A 27,022-nucleotide genomic window follows, 5' to 3' on the forward strand; every position below is an offset into this window, starting at 1 on the left:
TATATATTTTTTTAAAATGATCAAAATTCAAATTTGGCAGATTTTATTGTCTTTTTTTTAATTATTCTTAGAGATAATTTTGACGACAGGTTTTTATTTATGATAGTTTGAAAGTGATTTTCTAAATTAATAATTGAGGACAATTGTATTTATATAGTAGTTTGAAGAAGTTTCTGTGTTTTTTTTTTTTTTTTTTCCTTCTGATTCTTTTAATTATTTTTAGCACAGGTGAATGTTGATGGAGAGATAAATGTTTTTGAAATAAGATAACATCATTTGTAAATTCTGAGTTTTGCTACGTATAGTTAATTTTGCATACTCGTTGTGGACTTTATTGATATGATTAGTTAAATTAATTATTTTATATTAAAAAATGATGTACCCAATCGTATTAACAGAATATGTAAAAAATACATAAAAGTAACTGTATGTCAAATTTTTATATAAGTTTGAGGGAGTGCAAACTCTGGGGCTAAGGGTTAGTTTGGATATTAGAGTATTTTTTACATTACTTTTATCATTACTTTTCACATATTTTTTATTATGTTTATTACTATTAATTATTATTTAATATTTTTATTATTAATATTTTTTATTTTTTATTACTATTTATAAAATATCTAAAATTACTGTACTGAGTAGTATCAAAGAAGAAGACTGGAGTCTCGTTTAGTTACACAGATAAGACGTGATGTTTTAAATAATAACGAATAAAATATTATTATAATATAATTTTTTAATATTAATTTTGTATTGAGATTTAAAAAAGTTAAATTATTTATTATATTTTATATAAAAATTTAAAAAAAATTATAATGATAAATTAAAATGAGATAAAATTTTTAATTTTGTGTAACTAATTAGACTTAATGTGAAAAAGTAAAATAGAGATTTTGATTAGCTTTTGTATGTCGTTACAATCTTTTGACCCACTACATATACTGACTATTACAGTATATGGGCCAGTACAACTAAATCAGTAAATCAGTAAAGGCCACGGGCCGACTCAACAACAAGAGTAAAATAAGCCCACGACACCGGGCTTCTTAGTACTTAACCTAGGCCCACGACAACATTTGTTCAGCTATTGATCAAAGGAATTCGTTAACACAACTGAACAAGTCCCTGAGCCGTAGTCCTCTCTGTGACCCCATCACCTCGAACCCTCCACCTCACAGAAGCCCCGCCGTCCCCCCAATTCATAGCCTTGAGCTTGGCTTGTGACAAACTTGGGTTTGCGGGTATTATTTTCGAACAGACCATGGCTTTAGACAGTACTGGCATTGATCAGTCGCACAAGGCGCATCGAACTCGCCAGGCGGGTCCCAAGAAGAAGGCGAAATCCGACAAGAAGAAGAAGAAAAACATTTCCGAGAACGACAGGAAACAGAACCCTAAGGTTCCATTAGCTTCATTTATCTTAATCGTTCTGCATTTATGTTATTTAGCTTCTTTAGAACGTGTAAATTTATCAAACTTGAGGACATATAATGTATGATATGTATAGGCATTTGCTTTTAGTTCTTCGGTGAAGGCAAAGCGATTACAGTCGCGGTCGGTCGAGAAAGAACAGAGAAGGCTTCACGTCCCGCTGATTGATCGGTCTTATGGCGAACCGGCACCGTTTGTTGTTGTGGTGCATGGTCCACCCCAGGTATCTGATAAACTTGTTGCATTTTTGTTAAACTTATAGGTATTTTGTGCTATTCTGAGTCGTTTTTTTTTTTTGGTGGTTTGGAAGATGATAGTTTTGGAGTGATTGCAGGTTGGGAAATCGCTCCTGATAAAGTCTCTTGTAAAGCATTATACCAAACACAACATGTCTGAGGTTCGAGGGCCAATCACAATTGTATCAGGTTTATATATGTCTCCTATCCTAAATTATTAAATTAATCCGTTTAGGAAAAAAGAGAAGAAAAACAAGCATATGGGTATAGACTGGTTGATTCAACTTTCTCAGGTAAGCAAAGGCGTCTACAGTTTGTGGAGTGCCCAAACGATATAAACGGCATGATTGACGCAGCAAAGTTTGCTGATCTTGCTTTGCTTCTTATAGATGGAAGTTATGGTTTCGAAATGGTGAGATATACTTTCATGACTTTTGCTTCTTTGTTTAAAGACTCACCCACTTGAATCCATGTAGGATTATATTTCGCTTCACAATTAGATACTAGGTTTAAGCTGCCTATTGATAAAGCATAAAATTGTATTCCTTTTTTATGATAGTCTATAAGAAACTTCTCGGTTTTGAATTCTGATGATTTTACTCTAGTTTATTGAAAGGTTTGCACCCATTTTATCCCAATTGAGTTGTTAAGTTAATTAAGTTTGTTTGCTTTGGTTGGACTGGTTTTGGTGCTAATAAATTGGTATGATGCGCCCAGTTAAGTTTATATTTGCTAGATAATTATCACTTATAAAAAAGATCTAGATAATTATCTTTTTTTTTTTTTGCTATGCAGGATTTATATTAGGCTGCTTCTATTTTCCATTGGTTTAATATGAAAACATTTAGCGTTTAGATTTTGCTTCTCATGCCATTTTTATTTTATTTCAATCTCCTCTATGTTTTTTTTTTTTTTAATGACGAGGAACCAGGTGCTCAGTTCTATTTTTTCTCCTTACAGGAAACGTTTGAATTCCTGAATATATTGCAAGTTCATGGGTTTCCAAAGGTTATGGGAGTTCTTACTCACCTTGACAAGTTCAAGGATGCAAAGAAACTGAAGAAAACAAAGCAGCGTCTCAAGCATCGTTTCTGGACCGAAATATACGATGGAGCAAAATTATTTTATTTATCTGGTTTAATTCATGGGAAGTAAGTGACTTATTGGCAACCTTTGTTATGGATCATAGAAGCACTGCTTTGTTAACAGATACATTACACGTGTGAGGTTCATTCTTACTTGATTTCCATCTCAATTGAACAGGTATGCCAAGCGTGAAATTCACAATCTTGCACGGTTTATCTCTGTAATGAAATTTCATCCTCTGTCTTGGCGAGCTTCTCATCCTTATATTCTAGTTGATCGACTTGAAGACGTCACTCCTCCTGAGCAAGTGCGAATGAATAAAAAATGTGATAGAAACATCACTCTTTATGGTTATTTGCGAGGCTGTAATATGAAGAAGGGGACTAAGGTATGCCTTCTAAGGGCAACTAAAATTGAAATCTGCATTAAGTAGATATGCAATGATTTTTTTTTCCTTGTGAAAAAGGAAAGAGGACTATGTTCCTTTGGTTGAAAGGTTCTGTAATGATCTTCTGGAGTTCTAGATGTTAGTTAACATCTTGGAATGTTATATAACTGCAGTTGACTTTTTTTTTTTTTTTTTTCTTTTTTTACCTAGAGCAGATATTAATGCATCTTACAGAAGTGTAGGCCAGTACATCGTGGGCATGACTGGTTTTTATCTTGTTTTTTTTCATGCAATTGATAATATGGAAAGAGAGGTAGGAGCCTTGGGCTCTTACAAAAAACTGAATCTGTGTAATGATATGATGCCCAAGTTATGTGAATTGCACTGTTATATTGCGTTTTTTTGTTCCTCATCTTATGTATTCAATATAGTTTCACTCTATTATTTTTCATATTTGTGCTTATCAAGAAAAATTCATGTTTGTTTTAAATTACAAAAGCTGTGAGAAATATGATTGTGCATTGAACCTTGCTTCTTGCCGCTCAATAAAAAAGCAGCTTTACCCGTAGGTCTATGTTCCGATTCTGAATGTTTCGACATGAATGATACATACGGTCAATGCCAATTCTAATTGAATTATCATGGATAATCTAATGCATGTTTTGTGAATCAGGTGCATATTGCTGGTGTGGGTGATTACAGTTTAGCTGGCATTACAGGGTTAGCTGATCCCTGTCCTTTGCCATCAGCTGCAAAAAAGAAAGGGCTTCGTGATAAAGAAAAATTGTTTTATGCACCTATGTCTGGACTTGGGGATCTTCTTTATGACAAGGATGCTGTCTATATAAACATAAATGACCACTTCGTTCAGTTTTCTAATGTTGATTATGAGAACGGAGTGACACACAAAGGTTTTATTTGTTCTATAGTCTTACATTTTTGCTTTGTGGGTGAATGCTAAGTTTAATTTATGTCAATTTGGTGTTGCCTTTTCATTATGCTTTTGAGACCATCTATCTCCTGTTTGTTATTAGCAAACATTGCTATGTTTTCTATGAAATCCCCCCTTCATCATTTGTATGTTTTAGTTCTGATAAACAGAACTATTAGTGGAGGAGCTTAAACTATTATTTTTTAGAACCCTTTGTAACTGGGCCATTGCTGTGGATTTTAATGGCATGGCCATGCATGATTTTCTTATCTCTAACGTGCCTACCTAGTTAGGGCGTTAGTATTGTAATTCTGGCTTTGCCATTGATCAATATATTTGTTTATTTATCAAAAAAAAAATGTTTTAGTTCTGATAAACAAAATTATATAGCCTGGGTAAAATAACCCCTAGGGGTTGGCTCAAGTGGTAAAGGCTTGGTCTTGGTGGCATGCTTCCTCCAAGGTCCAAGGTTTGAACCCCACTGGTTACAAAAAATATTTAGGGGCCATCGGCTTGGGGGATTTTCCTCTTGAATTACCTGAGGTGCACCTGCAGGAAACTCCTTACCGAGGGCCTGTGCACCTCGGGATTCGTCAGGATGCTGTTCCTGGAAACCTGGTGCCAATAAAAAATAATAGTGCCACAGTAAAATGGGTATTAGGCACTATGTAAATTTCTCACTCTTCTTGTTGTTGTAGCCAATATTTTCAATACTCAAGTGTGTTTGTTCTTGATGTAGCAGGTAAGGACCGAGATGTGGGTGAGGTTTTGGTGAAATCTCTTCAGAACACAAAATACTCAGTTGATGAAAAGTTAGAAAAAAGCTTCATAAACGTTTTTGGCCGGAAGCCTAATATGCTGTTAGAGGCTCAAAATGATGGAAAAGATGATCATGAAACTGTAGAGCAGGCTCGCAAAATTGAACCTTCAGAGAGAGACAATTCTGGGGATGAAATTGAAGCAGACGAATCTGATGAAGAAAGTGATGATGGTGAATTGGATGGTATGGAATCTTCAGATCAAGATGAAGCCATTCAAAAAGATGCAATGATAAAAAGTAAAGGTGGTGTTTCTGAAGAAGAGACTGTTGACACATTTGAGCAGCAATCTCCTCTTAAAGATCACTTGCAGGAACATGTTGAGTACCATGGTGGAAGGCTAAGGCGAAAAGCTCTCTTTGGAAAGGACACTGATCACGAGGATTTGAAGGTAGATATTGCTGTTAGTCATTATGCATTGAACAGAACCAAGAGCTGAACAGTGGGTGTGTAAAAAAAACATTTAAAGAATTTTCTTTTGGAATTCTGTTACCATGCATAGGTACCTGTTTAGGATTCTGTGTACCATTGCCATTTAAGGAAAAAAAGTAGAAAAATATTTGGTCTACATAGAAATCTTTCACAAGAAAGTCTACACGCTGACATGGTTTAATGTGATCTATCAGATTGTAAACCTTTTTTTTATAGTAAAGTAAATCTGGCGTATTATATCAAGCTATGTGAGCGTGAAAACTTCTTTGTAAAAAATGTGTGTAGACCAAACACTTCTCAAAAAAGTTTGGGAAAAAAACAGTATGCTTAATAATGTCAACACCTTTCCAACTGTTATGGTATTTACTCATCTCGACCTTGTGATGTTGATTCCTCGTTGAGATCTCTTTTTCAGCATTGTGCTTGAATTTATTTAGAGTACATGGGTCATGATGGAAATTATATTGTCTTTGTTTAAAGACTCTAAACCCAATTTCTTCTTGATATGATAAACTGCTACTTATATTTTTATGGAATTTTTATTTGAAATTAATCGATGCATATATAATATATAGATGTTATCCATTTCCATGTTTCTATAATGTCATTTTTTCTCTTCTTGATTAACTCTTATGAGAAATATTTTGGTTGCCCTTTAGTTATCCCAAAAAACTAGTGTGGTCCCCTCTTCTCGATTGATGCATGTGAGAAATATAGTGGTTGACAATGACAAACTGTTAACAATATCACAAAGTTTCTATTCTTTTTACCGTCTTCATGTTTTCTACACTTGCTTAATTATAGGATTCGGAAGAAGAGAATGAAAACAGTGATGATGGTGTAGATAACCAGACACCCTCTGGTTCAGATTTTTCAGAGGAAGATGGAGCGGATAATGAAATAGATGGTACATTTTTCTACATGATTGTCAATATGTTCTGTTTTGTAGCCTTTTTCCTCTTCTTCTTCGAATTCCATCTATCCTCCTCTTTTTCTTTCAATTTGTTTCCTTTTTTGAGTGTTCTTATTTGGCCTTTTGGAAGTCCTGTGCTTGTCTTTATAGAGGGATGAGATGCCGAAACCAATTTAAGATGGTAGTGGAATATAGTTCAAGTTAATGACTTTTATTGAGTAGTTTTCTTGATTAATTGCTTCATTGTTGATGTGGGCAAGGTGGTAAATCAAACTAATGTCCTTGTTAACATAATTCTATTTCTAATTTGTATTCTCAACTGTTCTTGAACAAGATGACATGGGAAACATTTCAAAGTGGAAAGAGTCTTTGATGGAAAGGACTGTCTCGAGACAAAATACAAATCTTATGCAACTTGTATATGGGAAAGCTACATCAACACCAACTACAACTCTTAATGAAGCACAGGATAGCAGTGACGATGAGGAAAGTGATGGAGACGACTTCTTTAAGCCAAAAGGAGAAGGGAAAAAGGTTTTTTCTTGATACACACATTTACTTCTAATATCTTAGATGTTTCTCATTGCCCTTTAAAATAGATATAAATGCCTTCTTGATGGTCTGTTCATTGCAGAATCTGGGAGAAGGGTTTGATGATGGAAATGTCAATGCTGAGGACTGTTCCAAATTCACAAATCTGGAAAATCTAAAAAACTGGAAAGATGAAGAGCTTATTCAGAGTATTCGTGACCGTTTTGTAACTGGTGACTGGCAAAAAGCTAAAAGTAGAAATAAGGTCCCCGGGTCCAATTCTGAAGAAGAAGATGATGACGATGCTGTCTATGGCGATTTTGAAGATTTAGAAGCTGAGAACAATAGGCATCAGACCAATGATATTGGCAATGGTGCAATTCAAAAGGAAAATGACTCAGCAGCTGAGGAGCGAAGGCTTAAGAAGCTGGCTCTTCGAGCAAAGTTTGATGCACAATATCCTTTTAACTTGATACATTTCATACTATTTTCCCCCAAATCCAAATCCCAATCCAAGGGTCATAATAATTTTTATTTTTTATTTTTCATTTTTAAATTCCTTATGTGGCACAGAAGATAGTGTTTTTACTATCATTGATGTAGGTGAACAATCTTACTTCTGTTTTGTCATGAATGCAGTCTTATATGTAGAATAGCATTATGATTTTTCTCTGTGACCTTAATTATTATGCACATTTGACGGATCTGAATCACCAGATGAAGAAGTTGATAAAAAGGATAGAGCCAAGTTTCATCATGGTCAAGCTAATGAAAGTAGTTATTTTGACAAGGTAGATCTTTTGGCTTATTTGTGGGCATAGTTTGCTACACGTAAAACTTATTGAGAAGTAAATCGTGGTTGTTTTGTGCAGTTGAAGGAGGAGATTGAAATTCGTAAACAGATGAATATATCTGAACTCAATGATCTGGATGAGCCCACCAGAATAGAGATAGAGGGCTTTCGGACAGGGACTTACCTGAGATTGGAGGTTCATGATGTTCCTTTTGAGATGGTTGAATATTTCGATCCATGCCATCCAATTTTGGTTGGAGGAGTTGGTCTTGGGGAGGAAAATGTTGGTTACATGCAGGTAGAATGCACTAATGACTTCATTTTTTCTCGCTCCAATGCCAAAAAGAATAGTATTGTTTTTTCCTTCTGCTATTTCCTGGGCTGTTATGTCACTCCTTTCCACCCAGTGAGCATACCACCACTTAGTTACTCACGAATGCAACCATATTATGTCCGCTGAAACTGGAGCTTTTTCCAAGACTTATTTTGCTGGTCAGCAGAATGGCTCTACTGACTGGGGGGGAATTGTTTTGTTGAATTAGTATTCGATTATAATGGAATTGTTATTTACTTGTAACTTCCCAATGTCATTAAGAATTCAACAAGAGTCTACCTCCCTGTCAAGGCTGACATGTCACATATCAGGACTCAGCGAGGCAAATTTAGTATAAAATAATTATTATTATAATAAAAAAATCTAAAGAAAAGAAGGGTTATTCGTTATTATACTTGTAACTCTTACTCAACTACTTACATGGTTTATTTCTTTATAATAAATCCAGTTTGTTTATACCAGTTAGATTTGTATTGGTGCTTAGTGAGTTTAAAAAAATATTTAACTCCTGGCACAATTTTGTAACATTAGCAAAAAATTTCATTTATCACACGCTCACTCATTCTGTATCATTGATGATTAGCTTTCTTATTTAAACCCCTTACTTGGCAAATCTTGATGTCATAAGATGTTTTCTTTCTTTTCTTCCAGGCCAGGTTGAAGCGGCACAGATGGCACAAGAAGTTACTGAAGAATAGAGATCCAATAATTGTTTCAATTGGATGGAGACGATACCAAACTATACCTGTTTACGCCACTGAGGATCAAAATGGAAGGCATCGCATGCTTAAGTATACTCATGAACACATGCATTGCCTTGCCACATTCTGGGGCCCTCTTGCCCCTCCCAATACTGGTGTCGTTGCTGTTCAGAATGTATCCAACAATCAGGTCTTTTTTCTTTTTACTTCTAGAGGGGGCACTTTGCTCTAATCCCATTCTACTGGTTATCCTGTGTGAAACTAAAAGCTGTATTTTCTTGTGCTTTGTCAGAATGACCAGGATTTTGGTCCATTATGATTTGTACCATTTCTCTTGCTTTGGTTGGATTTTGTTTCCTCATTTGTTCTGTTGCTTGCTGTAGTACCCAGTTTTAGGAAGTTATTGGAAGTTTTTGGTGACTAAATAGTAATTTACTGTTAGAGCCTACAAAAATCAGTTGAAAAGCACTTTTCACACAAACAGCAGCTTAGAACTTTTCAATTTGGGTGCCGTTCTGTACTTTGTGATAATTGTCAACAATCTGGCTCATAAGTGTTGCATAATTGTCAACTCAGATCATTGTTTCTTTCTTTTCTTTTTTTTAATTGGCACTGGGTTTCTTTTAGATGCACCAAACTACAGTTCTGAGGCTTTCTCTTATGTTAGCACATGAAACATTTTATGGTTTTTACTTTCATATTTTCCCTAGCCCCTAAGCGGCTTCTGTTTGATTTGTCAGGCTGCATTTAGGATTACTGCTACTGCAGTTGTGCTTGAGTTCAATCATGCGGCTCGAATAGTGAAGAAAATCAAGATGGTTGGTTACCCCTGCAAGATCTTCAAGAAGACAGCGCTTATCAAGGATATGTTTACTTCAGATCTTGAAGTTGCTCGATTTGAAGGTGCAGCTGTTCGAACCGTCAGTGGGATTCGGGGCCAGGTTAAGAAGGTAATGAGAAACTTGTATATGTATTGTTCATTCCGACTTTGTCTCCTTAGATTACTTACTACAAAAAAACGATTTTTCCCCTTTGATCTTGTCGGTTGCATCTGCTTGTTACTATGTGTTTGCCTTTTAGTTTTAGATCAGACACTTCAAATTCAGCATTACCAAGCTTTATTCAATTTCTAGTGGGAAGTATGTTATGCCAGCAATGATTGCACATTGTCGTATGGATGGAACCCTCCTAGTTGACTCTATGCATGGAAATGTGTGTAAACAATAAAGTATAAGCATGTCTCTTCTTTACCCCGAAAGTGATTTTATGACTTTAATATGTGCAGGCTGCAAAAGAAGAGATGGGTAATGAACCAAAAAAGAAGGGAGGACAGCCTAGTGAAGGGATTGCAAGGTGTACCTTTGAGGATAAGATCAAGATGAGTGACATTGTTTTCTTGCGTGCATGGACTCAAGTCGAAGTTCCTTGCTTTTACAACCCATTGTCAACGGCCTTGCAACCTCGTGAGCAGACCTGGCAAGGAATGAAAACTGTAGCTGAATTGAGGAGAGAATACAATCTTCCCACTCCTCTTAACAAGGATTCACTCTACAAGGTAAGTTCTGACATAAGGTGGTGATTATTCTGGACCAAAGGCATTGTTTGGTATTGCTCTTTTTGCTATTATTAATCATCTTTTGTATCAACAGCCAATTGAAAGGAAGCCAAAGAAGTTCAACCCATTGGTGATACCCAAGAACTTGCAGGCAGCTCTCCCGTTTGCATCAAAGCCCAAGGATATTCCTAGTCGGAAACGACCACTTCTTGAAAAGAGAAGACCAGCTGTGGTCATGGAGCCTCATGAGCGAAAAGTTCATGCTCTTGTTCAACATCTTCAATTGATTAGAAATGAGAAGGTTTGCAATTTTATACTGAATTACTGTATTTTATGACATTTTAACCTACTTATTAAAAATATATATGTTAAACCTGGTCTAATACATTGTATTTGATGGTGGTTAAATCTGCTGGAAATCCAATTTGTCTTTGATTGAAAATCCAGTTTTTAGGGGAATCAGAACTACCATTTAGCGAATAAGTAAAGAGAGAAGTAAAGATTGGGGGTGGGAAGAGGGAGTTTAAACTTTAGGTTTCAAAATTAAACTGCTTTGTTGATTCTCAGCATTTTCACTGTAAGAACTGAACTGCATTTTTTTTTTGTTAAGTAATAATTTAACTGAACTGCTTATTGATTCATGATTTAAAAGTGGTACTTTTTCTGCCAATAAAAAAAAAAGTGGTACTTTTTGTCTCATCCAGACAAATTCTCTACACTATTATATGGTCCTACTTTCAATATTTCTTCCTCTTTGCTGTAATGGTGAAGACTATTTACAAATCATTTAAGGTGCTTTGAGAACACGGGAGTTTTTCTAGCTGTTCTCTGTTGAAAACTTGGGGGTGGGGAGAGAGAGAGAGAGACTATTAAGGAATGTTTCCACTTATTCGCCTTAATGGTAAATGTTTTTGTGTACAAGTTTGTTGACGAAATAATGACAACTGTTAAGAACCTGATAGTTTTTCTTGTGACAGTGAATGCTGCTGCTATTTGAAAGTTTTCCTTGCTCACCTCATAACTTGGCCCTTTTGCAGATGAAGAAGCGAAAGCTTAAGGAAGACAAGAGGAAGAAAGAACTCGAGGTAGAGAGAACCAAGGAGGAGCAGTTGTCAAAAAAGCGTCACAGAGAAGAAAGACGGGAGAGATATCGGGAGCAAGATAAACTGAAGAAGAAGAAAATTCGGAGAAATGCATAGGCCTGCTCTCATTGTAGAATTGTTTTATAAAACGTTGTGTTGGGGTGCAGGCAAACCAGGTTTATGTTGTCCCAAAGGACTAGAGCATGTTGTATCTGATGTGACAATTTTTCTTAAGCCAACCTTGGCATCTGTCACACACGGAACTTGGTGCCTCACAAGTGATGCTCTTGATTAGCAATTTTGCCGGCCCAAATACAATGATATCGAGCAGATCGGGACTGTCTATTGCTGCGGCGGTTTAGCTCCTGCGGCTGCACTTTCATTCTCTCAAGTATTCGTGATGTTAATAGTGTGTTTTCAAGCATCCAAGTTAACATTGTAGAGTATTAATTCCTAACACTATCAATCAGTTTTGTCCGTGGCACAAGTTTCTCTGGTGAGTTGTATGAGAGTTCTACGCACTTTAGCTAGGACTTCTTGTGAACAGTTTTTTGAACATTATTATAAAAATTGAGCAGTTTTACAAAATTACTCTGTAATTTCCTCCTTTTATCTGTGCATTAAGGTGTTGGTTTCTTGTGAGAGTCATAAGCTCAAAGAGCACATGTATTTTTGTGATTCTCGTGAATGGTTGAAGCATATGATATAACTTGACTCTTCAAAATAGTATTTTTTTATATATATAATTATTTTGGGACTTATTCTGACTCAAATTGTCGTCTTAATAGACAGGCGTGTATGGGACATCTATGATCTGCGGAAACAAAAAAGAGTTGAAAGGATGAGTTAATGCATGCCACGGGAAAAGTTAGAACTAGTTAGAAATGCCATCTTAAAACACGCGTTACAAAAAATTAATTCGAAATTGGAGACCTCATAATTTTTTACACGATTTTCTTGGGAGATGAAATATTTTTGTTGCCAATAGGCTCACATATCCACATATAATATATGGTAGAGATGAAGTCCTCTGTATAGGAGTAGTGTTCATCTACTGGTGGTGGTGATGTTTTTGGTAAAGGATGTTGCAAAGAAGGTTGATGGTAGTATTATTTATGGTTGCGATCAGAGACAAGATATAAGGGATATATCAACGCACATATGCAAGCACACAGCCTCCCTGTTTTATGTCTTGATACCATATTCTTCTTGATAATGCATCGACACCAATGGCAGCATTGCGGCCGGGGCTTGTTCTTTTAAGTTTATGCCATAGATAGGCATGGTAACCCAACGTGAAAAAGAGCCTCAAATCGGGGCCTGTAACCTACATGGTGAGGACAACAAAAAACGAAGAGGACGGCAGCTTGGATTACCATGAATTACAGACTGCTTCTGCACATGAGGGTCTCGTCTGAAATATGAGGGGTTTTGAGATGAAAAATGAGTCTAAAGTTAGCGAGGTTGGAAAAACCATGGCTGACATGGATTAAAAATAAAACGAATGTACCGAGTCCGTGCTTGACGCCGTGACTGCAGCTTCATTCTTTCAGGGATGAATATCTCTAGTTCCCTTGTTTAGGATTTTGCTGCCATTCCTCATGTATATGTTGTATGTTGTTTTGTTTCCAGTGCGATGTGTTCATGTCTACTATATTATATGGCCCACGTTCCCCCTCTCGTCTTGAATTTTTCTTTTAAAATGTATATCCTTATTATAGAGTAGATATTCACATATTTCTTTAACATGAATTACATACATTTTACTTGTATGGTTTTAATATCCCTTGCTTGACACACACACACACACCCACCCACACGTAACCTTTAAAAAAAAAATACATATTTGATATTTCTATAAGCCTAATTCATATTGCATGCCATTTTTTTTATTTGTATGGTTTGAATTGAGAAGAGAGATACTTAATTCTGAGAGAACAGACCAAGGTCTATATCGGCCTCAATACGTGGCACCTGACCTGAAACACCCCCCCGGTCTCACCGCTCTAGCTTCAGCAAAATCTGCTTCCAATCACTTTGCTGGGTTAGTCCAAGCTCTAGGGGTGCCAAGAGAACACCAAACCATACAATCAACAAAATCTCTTATTTGCTTAAAGCCGCATTAACATTCACTTGAATTTCAAGTTTCCTCAAGATGAGAGGCAAGGAAGAAGCGTTGCTCACTCAGCACTTCCAATTTGTTCAAAGTTTAGCTCCAAACAGGATTTACCAGTGTAACAAATACATACTCCTAAACAAAAAGGACCGTTGCTCGGATGTGGGTGGGGAGGGGGAAGTAAAAGTTTAGGAGAAGGTTAAGAACACACTACCTTAGAACCCCAAACATCTGATACTCAGCTACAAAAAGCCTTCATTCTAATATCCATTTGAAAACAGAGACCATCATCAGGGGAGTATCTTGCGTCGGCGGCGGGGAGTCTCTCGCTTCACGTACATTTTCTCCATTTCATTGAGAGGTCGGCTGGAACCATCAGGCAAGCTGACAAACTTCCAGCCACCACCACCTCCACGCTTCCCTCGCGGTCCCAGTTTCTCTACTGTGAAATTCCACCCCTCTGATGGGCGCCGCCGGCTGTACTTGTGGCATTTTACCTCTCCAGCCATCTGTACATGAGCAAAAGACATCATTTGAAAGGTTCCAAACAGCATTAATGAAATACATGTGACATGTATTGTCCAAATTGGGATCTGCAGTACATTGTAAAAGACAAAAACTGAGAAGAGGGGGAGGGGCAACTGCACAGAGACCAAACAAAGTGGGGGAGGGGAGGAATGGGAAAGCAAACAGGGTGAGCAGAAATAACTTACTTTCTTTTTGTTGAAGTTCATCCTCTGGACAAATTCTTGATAAAGCATTTCATCCTCTTTCTGGGAAATCTCATAATGGACTTCATCCAGATCTTTGGTTGTACCATCCCAACCCTCCGGCATAACTTTGAAGTCAGGTTTGTAAGAAAGGGAAGCCACATGGAATTCCCTGTCGTGAGAATTAAAAAATCTGCAGGATGAAAGGACAAAGAATTATAAAAAATCAAGTTGTATATTAGAATTGAAAAAAAAAAAAAAAAAAAAAACTAGAAGCAACGCTTGTATATTCACTCATATCAAGAAAATTCCTATAACTACTGAATGAAAGTAAATAGACATTTCTCAAACTTGATGTTGCTTTCTCTCAGAGTCCTGCATTTCAGCAAAGAGGTATGTATCTAAATTAGAACCAACGGATTAATGACCAACTAGAATAGCTCATGATGGGTCAAGGCAGCTAACATGGACTTCGGAGGGCTCAAATGGGGCTTTAATGTAGCTAGGTTAATAATGGGATGGTTAGACATGATTCCACGAAATATGGCCATTAACAAGAAAACACAAATCAACAGTATCAACAGTCCGTATTTTAAAATTAAAAATTAAAACGGTAAATAAGCACATCAGTTTGCTTCTACAAGAATAAGCAGTTTGATTCATATCTCTCAGTGATTGCAACTAATTCTTCTAGCCAAGCTTCTTATAAACAAGCACATAATCAATGTAAATCACAGAAGAAGCACAACTGTAATCAGTGGGTACCATTTCTCATACCATTCAGATATGCATAATAACAAACATAAATGCCACTCAAGATAAACCAAGTAATGTTTAGAACTAATAACTTACTCGGGACAAGTATCGAGCAAGAGCTCCACAGAATCGTCCAAAGGATGCCCAAGCCTTTTCTCCTCTTCCTCCTCAAGCTCCTTTAACCAAAGAATGGCATGCACTCTTTGCCTCATAATCCTAAAATCCTTTGCCAGCCTCTCAACAGTGTAAACCTCAGGATTCTGCTTGTGCAAGCGATACATCTCAGCTTTCTCAGAGTCCTTCAGATATGACCCTCTTGCACCAGGCTCTCTCACTTGTTTCAACAACACACTTGTCTCCTGCATCCTCTCACCCCATCCATCCACAAAAGCCTTACTTTTGCGATTCTCCGAGTCCAGTTCCCTCAACTTATCATCAATCTCTTGCAATTCAGATATCACTGAAGAATGTGAGGAGTCCCCTCTGCTAGGTGGGGCCTCACCGTCAAAATGCTCCTTGGTCAGTCCAGTTGACCAAGATGACACAGAATCCCATCCCAAATCACCCGATGCCATACCATCAAATGATCCCTCCATAGTCTTGTCCCATTCATCTTTACCATCATTTTCACCAGATTTTGCAGAGAATCCCCTAAAGCTGATTGCATCTTTTCTCAACTTAGTGTTGGTTCTCTCTGTCAAAACTCTGTTTTTAGTCGTGCTTGAGCCTAGTGAAGTGGAAGAAAAACGGGATATAATACGATGCAGATTTTGCATTCTTGAAGCAATTTCCCCACGGAGTTGGAATCGTTTTCAGTCTACACTACTAAAAAGCAACCACAAAAAAGGCAGAAACCAAAATATACCTGTACTTAGCAAAATAGAGAGGCTAAAATACAACCAGGATAACAGATACACATGCAAGCACGTCAACAGCCATATACACACATAAAAAATTAAAAATAATCATACAAATAGATACGCGCGCACCCACAATAAAGAAAATCTATGTGTGTGGTATACTGATAACTATGATTTAGCAGCCCAAGTATCCATGCGTTAGCTGAGAAACGTAAGCGAATGAAAATGATATCATTGAAATAAAAACCATCAAATGCATCCCAAGATGAACAAAAAAATCGAAAACTTGAAGGCTTTTCCCTGAGGTTTGGGCCTCATCCAAACCCAAATCCCGCCCAAAATGGCATGAACCGCTTCGAATGCTCCGAAAAGTTTTTGAACACGTTAACACTAAAAAATCAGAGCTCAAGAACAAAAAAGAAACCTCCATGAATAATTAAATAGTGGGTTTCCGCCTACAATCCCCCCCCCCCCCCCCCCCCCAAAAAGGCGCCGCCGCCGCAAGTCCACTCCATCAAATGGAGATCAAAAACTTTAATTCTCTACTTCTATGAAATTACCTTGCCACGAGGGCTAGCTCAGATAAGCTCGCCGGTACTTTTCCTTCGGGTAAAATTTGAGTTGGGTATCGACGGTGATGGTGGCTAGCGATCGAAGGGTAGCTGCTATGGTTGTGACTCCGTTTGTGTATTGTCGCTGTGTAGGCGTCGACGAATAGGGAAGGGAAGGGAAGGGGAGGAGGAGCAAAAAATTAATAGGAAAGAGCATGACTGCAAAACGATGTCGTCTATAAGTTTATTCTGGGTAGAAAAGACGAAACTGTAAGATTTAATTTACTAATTTTATGTTCTTTTCTGTTTATTTTATATACGAAATTAATAATTTGTTTACAAAAAATAAAACACATACCTCCCAACAAAAAATGAAGAGATGAAGATGAATTTCGAAGACCATGCAAATAATACAACACGTGTTAGGATTTTTACTTATAAATTAGGATTTTTACTGTTTGTATTTACTAATTATATGTTAATTATAATTAATATTTTTATAATTTATCTCTATCTCCTTTTTTAAGATTTTTACCTGTTTGTCCCAGTCAATTATATATTAATTGTAATTTAATTATTAATTAAAATATAATTAGTAGAATTGTAAAAACTTAAAAAATGTAAATTAAGAAAAAATATTATTAAATTATTAATTTTTTATTTTATTTTAACTAATAAATAAATAATTCAATATTTAAAACCGCTACGATGGTGAAAAAGCCCAGCCCCTTTCATTTGGGGTCCAAATTGAAAGGTAAAGTTTTTCTAGTCTCGACTCTCGCTTTATCCAGCGGCTGCTGTAAAAAACGCAACTTCCCCCACTACCTACCGCCTTCAGATTGCAACGACACAGAAAAAGAAAGAGAAGTGAGTGAGTGAGAGAGATAGAGAGCGACCGAGAGAGTGGGAGACAGTTCCACCAAGGCTGTCTTGAGTGAGAGCCAGCTCTGAGTTTTGGGGTTTCCCAATATTTCCCAACTTGCACTTGACACAATCCGATCGACATTGCGCAAAAATGTGTGCCTTCTCCGATTCTTGATCCCAAACCTTAAAAACCTTCTATTTTAGCCCCGCGCTTCTTTATGGCTCCGAAATCTTCAGGTATGTTTCTTTGTTCCTTTATTTCTCCGTCTGATTGGCTTCTTTTTTCACTAGCTTATGTATGTCTGATTTTCTGGTTGGTATCTGAGAAGGTGCGGGAGAGTGCAGGGTAATCTTAATACGAGTTTCATATTTTCTTTTTATTTAACTGGTTTTATGCTTTTCCCGTTTGTTGGAGCGCAATCCGACTATTTGGGTTTGTTGATATGTATTTTCTTTTCAGTTTTGGAGCGGTTCTGAAATTGTCGGGTTTCTTGGGGTTTTCTTTTATTTTCCTTCGTTTTATTGATTACCAAACGCAGGGTGAATGTAATATGTGAACCGCACATGCATTGGTCAGCTTCTTCTTTTTCCGTGCTCTTTGCGTTATGTTTTCCGAACACGACCATTTAAGCCATGTTAGTTTTCCTAGCTTAAGCCGCTACTCTATTTTTTTCAGTATATTTTTCATGCTTTCTGATTCGTTGCCTGGAAAATATAACTTATATACCAGATTCTATGCTGATTTGTTTGAATAGAAAAGCTTACCTAGAACCTTCTTGTTAGACCTCAGTATTGGGTGCTTGTTTTGATTGTGGATGTGTATTTATATTCACCGTTCAATAAGCTTACCATTAAAAGGAACGAATGGAAACCTTCAAATTTTCTCATGCGGTAGAGCTAGTTACATGGAATATTTCCCAAGTTTGGCACACTCCATCTGTAGCTTGATAATGTGTTATTTGAGATAGTTACGCTCTAACTATTGGAGTAGTTTCTGTAGCTCTATCTCTTAAGAAAAATGTATGTGACCTCTCTGAAAATTCTTAACCCAACTCCTTAGCGGCCATTGTTAATTATTTACCTTACTATATTGATTGCATTCCTTATAGTGTGAAATCTCATTTTCTTTCATTGGGCCTAATGCAGGTGTTGCAGGATTTGTCTGAGCTATCTCTGGCACCAGCTGATTGCTGACTCAGGGTTTTTGTCATAAATATCCATGATAGCAAAGGGCTAGTGGAACCATGAACTTTTTCCAGACTGTTGGTCATCTTAAGGGTAAGTTATATTCTGCTATTCGTGCTGTCTTAATAGCCTTGCCTTTCCTTGATGGGATGATGCAAAAAGATGTCACTGAAGGTGTTGTCTTAACCCTACAAAAGATGAACTATTCGACGTTAATTTCCATTTTTGATTGTCTAGACTTACTCTGTGGTACGATGTTGGTTTTTCATTAGTGCAATGCTGTTTTGACCCTGAGACTCTTAGGTATTCATTTAGATTATTCCCTTGCTCTCACTTTTTTTGCGAGGACCATCCTTAGTCTGCAATATTTGGGCAGTGTATGTTACTAGCATGTTAACTATTTTGAAAGAGTTATGGCTTTGCAGTTTATGCCTCTTTTTTCATTCCTTTTATTTTCATGTTATCTTTGCTGCTCACAATTGCTGTTCAACTATTTTGAATTTGGAACCTGACCATACGTAAGTGTGAACTTACAACAAATCCATACATGAACTATTTTTATGTAAGGTCTATTGTTTTTTTTTTTTTTTTTGAGAGAAGTAATAGATTATATTAATCAAAGAATAGGCAAAAAGCCACGTTCAGTACAAAGAATGTCCTAAACTACGTAGGAACAGTATAGATAAGGAAGTCATGTAAATTTTGGCCATTAAAGCTAACAGCAACAGCCCAAGTACAAAGAGTTCTAAAAAAGAAAACTTTCAGCTCCTCCATTGATCTCTCTTTATCCTCAAATGTCCGTTCATTGCGCTCCTGCCACACGCACCACATAATGCATATCGGAATCATCTTCCAAATTGCCTTGATTTGGTTGTTGCCTCTTAGACCTGTCCAGCTAGCAAGTACCTCCATTACTGTTTCCGGCATAACCCAACCCAAGTCTAATCGACAGAAAACCTCATTCCACAACCCTCGAGCAACCTCACAATGCAATAACAGATGGTCTACGGATTCACCCCCCTTCCTACACATACAACACCAATCCATGATGATCACCCTTCGTTTTCTCAAATTATCTGTTGTGAGGATCTTACCCAAGGAAGCGGTCCACACAAAGAAAGCCGCTTTGAGAGGCGCCTTGTGTTTCCACAACCTTTTCCAAGGAAAATGAGATGGTTGCTCTTGTGCTAGAGCCTTGTAAAAAGTGCGAACCGAGAACAGACCTTTTATTGATGGTACCCACCATAGCGAGTCTAGGAGCTGGTTGCTTGATTTGGTTGAATAAAGGAGACTGAAAAAGACTTCAAAATTGTCCATTTCCAAATCTTGTGCCGCCTTGCTGAAGTTGATGTTCCACTGGATTTGTTCTCCCATTACCACCATAACTTCCACGACTGATGTTTCTTTATCACTTGCAACCGAGAACAATGTTGGGAATAAATCCTTAAAAGCACAATTACCACATCAGATGTCATACCAGAATTTGATCATATTTCCCTCTCCTAAACGAAGCCTCGTATACTGAGAGAAAAACTCCCATCCATGTATGATGTGTTTCTACAAACCCACACCATGCGCCCCTCGCACTTCCTTAGTACACCGCCCACCCCATGAATCCCCATACTTGCTTTTAATCACCAACTTCCATAGGGCTTCTGGTTCTCTATGATATCTCCATAACCACTTTCCAAGCAATGCCCGATTAAAGGTTCTCAGCTTTCTAATGCCCAATCCCCCATTCGAGATAGGCCTAAACACCTGTTCCCATCTGACTAGATGAAACTTGAACTCCTCTCCTATACCACCCGAAAGGTTTGAAAGTGAACCTGGACAAATTAGAGATGGTGCCTATTGGTGGCATTCAGCGTTTTAGACAGTTGGCCAATATTCTAGGGTGTAAGACTACTACACTCCCTATGACGTACCTAGGCCTACCTTTGGGGGCCCCCTCGAGAACAGTTGCGCTTTGGGATACAGTGATTGAGAAAGTTGAGCGACGATTAGTGGGCTGGAAGAGAATGTACCTTTCAAAAGGGGATAGGATTACGCTTATTAAGAGTACTCTTTCTAACATACCAACATACTTTCTATCCCTATTTCCTATTCCAGCAAGGGTGACATTTCACATTGAGAAATTACATTCTATTGTTGTAAGCAAGTAATTGTTAGATGTTGAAATTACAACAGCGCCGAAGGCCTAATTCTTATCTTCTTGCAAATCTGGAATTTGTAGCACAATCCTCATATGTTTTTCTTTTTTATCGGTAATCAAGAAGTTTTATTCATCATAAATGGCAAATCCCAAGTACACAGGGCATATAATTGAAAGATACCTATCTAGAGTTTACAACCGAAATAAGAAAGTCATGGACATTTAGTCCATTACATACAATGGCTCCCACCCAAGAAAACAAAGTTTTGAAGAAAAAAACTTTCAGCTCCCCCATTGTTCTCGGGCTGGACCTTCTCCAGGGCTGGCCCATTCATCTTGAGTCTCCATTTCAGCTTTGGGTGGGCTTGGTGTGACCGGCCCAAGTCCATACCCAACTTGGTTTTACCTTTATTCACCCTGGGTTTCGGGTTTGCCTCAGCCCCTTTATTTTTCAGACCCAAATTCCTTTTGAGAAATAAATCCCAGTCCACCTTTCCTATAATTGATTCAATAGTCTTCTTTACCCCAGCCAATTCCTCCTTCACGCCAGCCAGTTCCACTTTCATCCCAAAAAGTAGGTTCTGCCCCTCCCTTTCCCCTACACAGGTCTCAGGCAGACTAACTACACCTAAGTCATTGACTTGTTCTCTACCAACTCTCCCTGCCATATGACACTCTCCTGCAACCCCCTTATTTTTTTCTTTCTCTACGTTATTCAAAATCTGCACATTGCCTCCCTGCACCGCCACCCTACTACTTGCTTTACCTCCCCCAGCAGCCTCAGCATACGTCCTGGTTTGCCCTCCCATTTCTTTCCCCTTCCCACCACCCTTAACCACCACTGGAGCCTTGGAGAAACCTGCCAGAGCATGCTTCAGCTTCAAGGATAAAGTCCTCCACCCATGTCCTTCCTTCCCTGCTGGAAACACCAGCATGCCTCGGCGGCCATTACCACCATATTCCGTAACTTCCAAGAATTGTCCAAAGGCATTAGATCTTCTACGAGCAACTACAGCCAAAGAACCAACCCGAAAAGACTTGAAGAAATCCCTTTTCCCCATCGAAAGATAACATTCTTACACCATGTTAGCCATCCAATGCACACAAGAAAGACTGAAGACCAGCTCCTTCGTCACCTTTCTACTTCTTTCTGTAATACGAAGGAAGTTCCCCCGCTCTAATGCTAAAATAAAAACTTTAGTTTCTATGAATACATGTTTAGAGTAACCCATCTTAAACTAGAGACTGTAGCAGACCCAAGCTTAAGGGGATGAAGATTCCAGTGTAACACTAGAAAAGATCACCCATGGATGTACGGAGAGAGAAAGAGAGAGAGAAAACTGAACTCTAGGGGATCCTCATATGTTGCGATCAAATGTTGTTTAGACCATCTGAAAAGCCTTTTCTTTTGGGTGGAGGGAGGGAGGGAGCAGAGGATATGCATATTAGACACACAATGGGATGGAGGAGGTAGTAAAATACCATGCACATGAATGATTCCATTTTAGAGAGGGACAATGGGGGTGTGAGATAAGGAGGGAGGAATTTCGGATCGCCTGACCCAAATGCACACATTTTTTTCATGCTCTTTTGACCCCTCTCCAACAAATTATGTTCTAGAGGTATGGCTCTTGGACCAATTTGACTTTGATGTCTATGAAGATCATGATGTGGTTAGGTCACTATGGGAGTATGGTGTGGTAGGCATGGCTGTGAGTATGACACTGGATTTTTTTTTTTTTTTTTTTAACTTTATTTAAGGGAGAAATATTGAAGGTGAAGCGCATGAGAATCGTGGAATGAACTTGAAAGTATGGGTTGTGCTCAGTTGGGTCTGGAGTTGGATAGCTTTTTTTAATTTATTTTTTATTTGTATATGACATGGAACCTCACCAATGTAGGATGGGCAGTTTGACAATGAGTTGGAGGAGTGGCTTGGGGAAAAAAGTGAGAATTAATTCCATCCGTTTTTTTATTCGCACCTTTTTTTTATTGACAATAAAAAATAAATCTTAATGTCAAAGTTTGTAAGCCTAAAATTGCCAATTTACAATTATTCATTGACAGAATCCTTTGATATGGACTGAAGTGTATTGTAAAAATGTGAGGGAGATCAATGTATATTCGTCTAAATCCAAGGGGTATATTTTATCCTTGAAATCTTGAAATAATAATAAAAAAAAAGCAACAAAGAAGCTTCTTGACATGTTACAAACTATAAGTAGATGAAGGGCATGCTTGGACAAGTTGGACTGGAAATAGATGGCAATATTAGGTTTGAGCATGTGTTTGTTCATTGTCATGTATTATTTTCTTTCACAAAAGAAATTACTTGTTTCATTGCTGAAGGCTGGCTTATATACGATTGCAGGTTCTTTGTGCAATCAGTTATTATTATTCATCATTTGGTTATACAGTTTTCAAGAATTAGTGGCCTTGCAGATGCTGCTTGCACCTACTCATACTTCTTCCATGTCAGAGCTAGCTAATCCCCCTACTACTGGACTGTTTGATCCCATAGCAATATCTCCCGCTGTCATACCCCACTACCCAAATCCCAGTGAACCTTTGCCACCTATGTACCCAACCTTTCCTACCAGATACGAGCCAGTTCTATCAGGAAAATGTCCTGTAAATTTCACTCTTATATCCAGTCTCATGGAAAAAACAGCATCTGATTGTTCTCAACCATTGGCGGCACTTGTAGGAAATGTAATATGTTGTCCACAGTTTACTAGTTTACTCCACATCTTCCGGGGCTTCTATAGTATCAACTCTGATAAGTTGGTTTTGCAAGATGCTGTTGCTAATAGTTGTTTTACAGACATCCTTAATATCTTAGCTAGTAGAGGGGCAAATAGTACGTTACCTACCCTTTGCTCTGTTAAATCATCGAGTCTTACGGGAGGGTCATGTCCAGTGAAGGATCTTTTTTCCTTTGAGAAAACAGTGAACACAAGCAAACTACTGGAGGCCTGCGGCACTATAGATCCTCTTAAAGAATGTTGTAGACCCGTTTGCCAACCTGCAATTATGGATGCTGCTCTTCAGATATCAGGAAGGCAATTGACACTCAATGAGAATAAGAATATAGTGGGCGAGCCTTATCCAATTGATTCTCTTAATGATTGCAAAGGAGTGGTTTATTCCTATCTTTCAAGGAAACTTCCGTCAGATGCTGCAAATACTGTGTTTCGAATATTATCTGCCTGCAAAGTCAACAAAGGTAGTGAGTTATAGTATTTCCTATGTTTGTTATATATAAATGGCTATAGTGGTTGTCTGTAAGTTTATAGGAACGTTATTAGATAGCAGATGTATACGGTTGTCTAGTTCTAACATTGCAAGGCATCCTTCAGGTGAATGAATTACTCTAGTCATAAATGTAATGGGAGTAAAGGTGTAGGCATTCTGCTATAAGATTAGATAGTTTATTGTATCAGTTCACCTTTTTCCTTGCTTGTCACATGGTTTCATCATTCTTGAAGATTCTTGTTTCAATTTATTTGTTTGTTTGATTTATTTAATATCATTTTTTTTCCAAATATATCCTGAAGGAAACAATGAATAATGGCCAGCCAAAAGATGTAACTATTAAACATCTTATTCATTTTCAGTTTAGCATCTTATTCATTTCCTCTCTAACAAACGTAGCATATTGGAATTTTATATTTCATTTGATTTTAAACACTATATTATTATTATTGAATGTTGACTGGTCACTAATGGGAGATACCCACACTCATGCATATGTAGCTTTTAACCACAATCAAGAACTAGCAAGCATGAGATTCAAAACTTCAGGTTGTTGTAGAGCAGAAGCAAATAGTATCAAGATTAAAGTTACCTGGCTTTCAGAAAGAAATAGGACCAGCTTTTTATTTTTTCAACTCTATTTATGTGTGCTTGATATAATTCAAATGTAGTATTTGTTGTTGCGGTTGGTTTGCTGTCCCACTTTATATATTTTTTATGAATTGTTGGTGCCATTTAACTTCTAAATGAAATAAACATTGTTTGTGCAGTGTGTCCTTTAAGTTTTAAGGAGCCTTCCGAGGTTATTGTAGCATGTCGTAATGTAGCTGCTCCCAGTCCTTCCTGCTGTAGCTCATTAAATACTTACATTGCTGGAGTACAAAAGCAAATGTTAATAACAAATAGACAAGCCATAATCTGTGCAACAGTGTTTGGAGCCATGTTACGGAAAGGTGGGATTATGGAAAATATTTATGAGCTTTGTGATGTTGACTTGAAAGATTTTAGTATCCAAGGTACATTTCTTGCTTTATTGTTCTTGTTTTCTGCCGTTGGTCATAGCTTTATCTTGTCGCCCTGAACAATCTCTCTGTCTGTGGATCTACATGTGCACTGGAGCAGTATATGGACAACAAGGTTTGCTACTGTTTCAGCTTCCTTCTTTCAATCTTCATCATTACTTTTGTTGTTCTCTCTTAGTGTTTCATATGAAAAGATTTGCTTTAGCCTTATATTTTTTTTATAAGTAAAGGTACCACATTTTATTAAAAGTACTTTGTGTTTGTGGGCTAAGGCTCTTGTACCGAATGATGATAATTTTCGGGATTTGCTTTAGGCTCTTTTTGTTTCTAGTGTAAAGTAGGTATTTCCTTTGTATACGTCCCGTGTAATTGGACTTAGGTAGCAAGAAAATTTTCTTATTAACTATAAAAAAAATTAAAAGTACTAGGGTGCAACCCAAGCAAGCCTATTTTAAGGAAGGTTTAGGTAGCAAGAACTACTAAAATCGACAGAAGATGCAAATCAGGCATTGTTATGGGGACCATAGTCCATTCCTAGAAAGGTTTAAGCATGGCTGTTTTCAACTCTGGCAGCGTTCTCTCACAATCTTCAAAGTTATGGCCATTAAGCTTCTTTGTGCTTAATGTGGAGCATTTGCTTTACCATTATGGGCCTTGTGTCAGCCTTCAAGATATATTTGAAGGCCTGATGCTCAGAGTGGATGGTTAGGAATTGGGTTATGTGGTAAATGCTAGCTGACAATTTTCGTGGCTTTTCATGAAATAACTTTTATCTGGTTGCTTTGTCTAACTTCTTGTTGCGATGTCAAAATGGTAATAAGTATGTTGGATGACATTGACCGTCTGAGGTGGGTTAGGGAAATTTCCCTGTACACTCTAAAGTCTTAGGCTAGGTTTTTGTGTTTCATTTGATGAATAAATGGATGGTGATAAAAATAGAGTTAGTATTCCCGAATGTTCAATAACTGATGATTATGGTTTTTTGCGTACTTATATTTATATGTTTTTTTTTTAACTTTAAAAAAGGATAATTATGACTTTCATTGGAATGCAGGGTGTCTACTTCGGAGCTTGCCTGCAGATGTCATATTTGACAATGCAACAGGCATCAGCTTTACATGTGACTTGAGTGATAACATTGCTGCCCCATGGCCTTCGTCATCCTCAATTTCATCCGTGTCTCTTTGTGCACCTGGTAAGATAATGAAAATATCACCTATCAAAAAAAGAAATAATGAAAATATCACCTATGAAAAAAAAGTTAATGAAGATATCATTTTTACCTGTTGTTTCTACTCTCAGTTCTAGAAGATTAATATAAATAATGTTAAAATTCTGAGATTAGCGTATTTGGAGTTTGTTCTAGTGTCCTTATCCTTATCGATGTTATCGAATTTTGCAGAGATGTCATTGCATACACTACCAACATCAGAGACTTTAAAAAATTCTGGTGTGTGCCATTGCTTTGGGCAATTTCTAACTCTCTTAAATTTAGTATATCATTGATTTTCACATGCACAAGGATGTGAGATGTTGATTATTTATGAAAATGGAAGTATTGGTGATGTCTAGTGTGGTGGAATTCAGATTTGGCACCGATTCATATATCACATAGGATTTTATACATATACATAAGTAACATCATTTACATATACATTATTAGTTTTTTCAGTTCCCATGAACCATTGCAAATACAAAATGTTAATTGAAACACATGCACGCACACACCAACATGTTAAACAAGTTTTCATCAGATGAGCATTTTGATATACCCATAGTTCACTTTACCTTTTATGCTAAAAAATATGAAGATGCGTAAAGATTATGAACTGTCTTATCTGTAAAATGTTGATATTTTACTTCCTTTTATATTTTCTTGGATTCTGGGGAAATGTCATATATGAGATTTTCGTATTTGAATGGTTGAGATAGATGAAAAACTTCAATCCCATCTAGAGGACCAAGATCTTTTCTATGAACTGTTTGCCAAGATGTTGCATCATTTGATAAATAGCAGAAGATCATTGCACTATAAAACCGATAACTTGATTAGTTTTTTTTTTTTTCCCCGAAACTTATTTGAAATGACATTTGATTACAATGCTATAATGCAGGTTGTGGTGGTGGTGAGTTAGAACTGCTGGTACCCATTTTTTCATTGTTTATTTTCAGTACATTGTTGTACTGAAGGAGATTTTGCTTGGGTTGAGCTGGCTTGAGGTTGAAAATTGGTTGTGGATTTTTGCGTGTATATTTTGAATAGCCTCCATGTATAGCAGCCTTTCTTTGTTTTCTCCGCTCTTCTGGCATCTGCCCGTTC

General features: G+C 37.3%; 3 protein-coding genes across 7 annotated transcripts; 2 read left to right on the top strand and 1 right to left on the bottom strand.

Annotated features, from left to right (window-relative positions):
- Window positions 1-1,085: 1,085 nt before the first annotated feature.
- On the top strand, window positions 1,086-11,819 carry LOC122276011 (ribosome biogenesis protein BMS1 homolog). 2 transcript variants are annotated; one of them, XM_043085423.1, is made up of 18 exons: window positions 1,086-1,399; window positions 1,508-1,654; window positions 1,766-1,856; window positions 1,961-2,079; window positions 2,628-2,818; window positions 2,931-3,141; window positions 3,815-4,052; window positions 4,812-5,281; window positions 6,127-6,229; window positions 6,570-6,769; window positions 6,870-7,222; window positions 7,461-7,557; window positions 7,639-7,857; window positions 8,545-8,784; window positions 9,335-9,544; window positions 9,880-10,149; window positions 10,244-10,450; window positions 11,187-11,819. In XM_043085423.1, exons 1-18 carry the CDS (start codon window positions 1,262-1,264, stop codon window positions 11,346-11,348), a joined length of 3,666 nt encoding a protein of 1,221 aa, XP_042941357.1. In that variant the 5' UTR covers window positions 1,086-1,261; the 3' UTR covers window positions 11,349-11,819. The 2 variants fall into 2 exon arrangements, with proteins under 2 accessions (XP_042941357.1, XP_042941364.1); XM_043085430.1 differs by having other exon boundaries at window positions 4,815-5,281.
- A 1,497-nt stretch (window positions 11,820-13,316) lies between these two features.
- Window positions 13,317-16,415, bottom strand: LOC122276025 (protein GAMETE CELL DEFECTIVE 1, mitochondrial-like). 3 transcript variants are annotated; one of them, XM_043085456.1, is made up of 4 exons: window positions 16,234-16,415; window positions 14,910-15,630; window positions 14,061-14,250; window positions 13,317-13,856 (listed from the first exon to the last, which is right to left on the bottom strand). In XM_043085456.1, the coding sequence occupies exons 2-4, from the start codon at window positions 15,587-15,589 to the stop codon at window positions 13,638-13,640; spliced, it is 1,089 nt and encodes a 362-aa protein (XP_042941390.1). In that variant the 5' UTR covers window positions 15,590-15,630; window positions 16,234-16,415; the 3' UTR covers window positions 13,317-13,637. The 3 variants fall into 3 exon arrangements, with proteins under 3 accessions (XP_042941390.1, XP_042941383.1, XP_042941374.1); XM_043085449.1 differs by having other exon boundaries at window positions 14,910-15,635; window positions 16,234-16,414; XM_043085440.1 differs by having other exon boundaries at window positions 14,910-15,638; window positions 16,234-16,414.
- Window positions 16,416-16,964: 549 nt separating this feature from the next.
- Window positions 16,965-27,002, top strand: LOC122276044 (uncharacterized GPI-anchored protein At1g61900-like). Of its 2 annotated transcripts, XM_043085467.1 has the most exons (9): window positions 16,965-17,325; window positions 17,628-17,723; window positions 18,235-18,366; window positions 22,797-23,651; window positions 24,451-24,696; window positions 24,803-24,817; window positions 25,757-25,897; window positions 26,105-26,152; window positions 26,817-27,002. In XM_043085467.1, exons 3-9 carry the CDS (start codon window positions 18,333-18,335, stop codon window positions 26,888-26,890), a joined length of 1,413 nt encoding a protein of 470 aa, XP_042941401.1. In that variant the 5' UTR covers window positions 16,965-17,325; window positions 17,628-17,723; window positions 18,235-18,332; the 3' UTR covers window positions 26,891-27,002. The 2 variants fall into 2 exon arrangements, with proteins under 2 accessions (XP_042941401.1, XP_042941397.1); XM_043085463.1 differs by lacking the exon at window positions 17,628-17,723.
- The last annotated feature ends 20 nt before the right edge of the window (window positions 27,003-27,022 follow it).

Source organism: Carya illinoinensis, chromosome 1, assembly GCF_018687715.1.
Source record: "Carya illinoinensis cultivar Pawnee chromosome 1, C.illinoinensisPawnee_v1, whole genome shotgun sequence".
NCBI classification, from domain to species: Eukaryota; Viridiplantae; Streptophyta; class Magnoliopsida; order Fagales; family Juglandaceae; genus Carya; species Carya illinoinensis.

What these genes read in the sequence shown, in the direction of transcription:
- LOC122276011 (XM_043085423.1), top strand. Translation starts at nt 1,262, where the DNA reads ATGGCTTTAGACAGTACTGGCATTGATCAGTCGCACAAGGCGCATCGA. An exon ending in TCTGGTTTAATTCATGGGAA is followed by an intron (nt 2,819 to 2,930) that starts GTAAGTGACTTA and finishes TCAATTGAACAG; the next exon opens with GTATGCCAAGCGTGAAATTC. An exon ending in CTGATCACGAGGATTTGAAG is followed by an intron (nt 5,282 to 6,126) that starts GTAGATATTGCT and finishes GCTTAATTATAG; the next exon opens with GATTCGGAAGAAGAGAATGA.
- LOC122276025 (XM_043085456.1), bottom strand. Translation starts at nt 15,589, where the DNA reads ATGCAAAATCTGCATCGTATTATATCCCGTTTTTCTTCCACTTCACTA. An exon ending in TTGCTCGATACTTGTCCCGA is followed by an intron (nt 14,251 to 14,909) that starts GTAAGTTATTAG and finishes TTCATCCTGCAG; the next exon opens with ATTTTTTAATTCTCACGACA. An exon ending in TGAACTTCAACAAAAAGAAA is followed by an intron (nt 13,857 to 14,060) that starts GTAAGTTATTTC and finishes GCTCATGTACAG; the next exon opens with ATGGCTGGAGAGGTAAAATG.
- LOC122276044 (XM_043085467.1), top strand. Translation starts at nt 18,333, where the DNA reads ATGAACTTTTTCCAGACTGTTGGTCATCTTAAGG. An exon ending in CGTGTCTCTTTGTGCACCTG is followed by an intron (nt 25,898 to 26,104) that starts GTAAGATAATGA and finishes CGAATTTTGCAG; the next exon opens with AGATGTCATTGCATACACTA. An exon ending in AGAGACTTTAAAAAATTCTG is followed by an intron (nt 26,153 to 26,816) that starts GTGTGTGCCATT and finishes GCTATAATGCAG; the next exon opens with GTTGTGGTGGTGGTGAGTTA.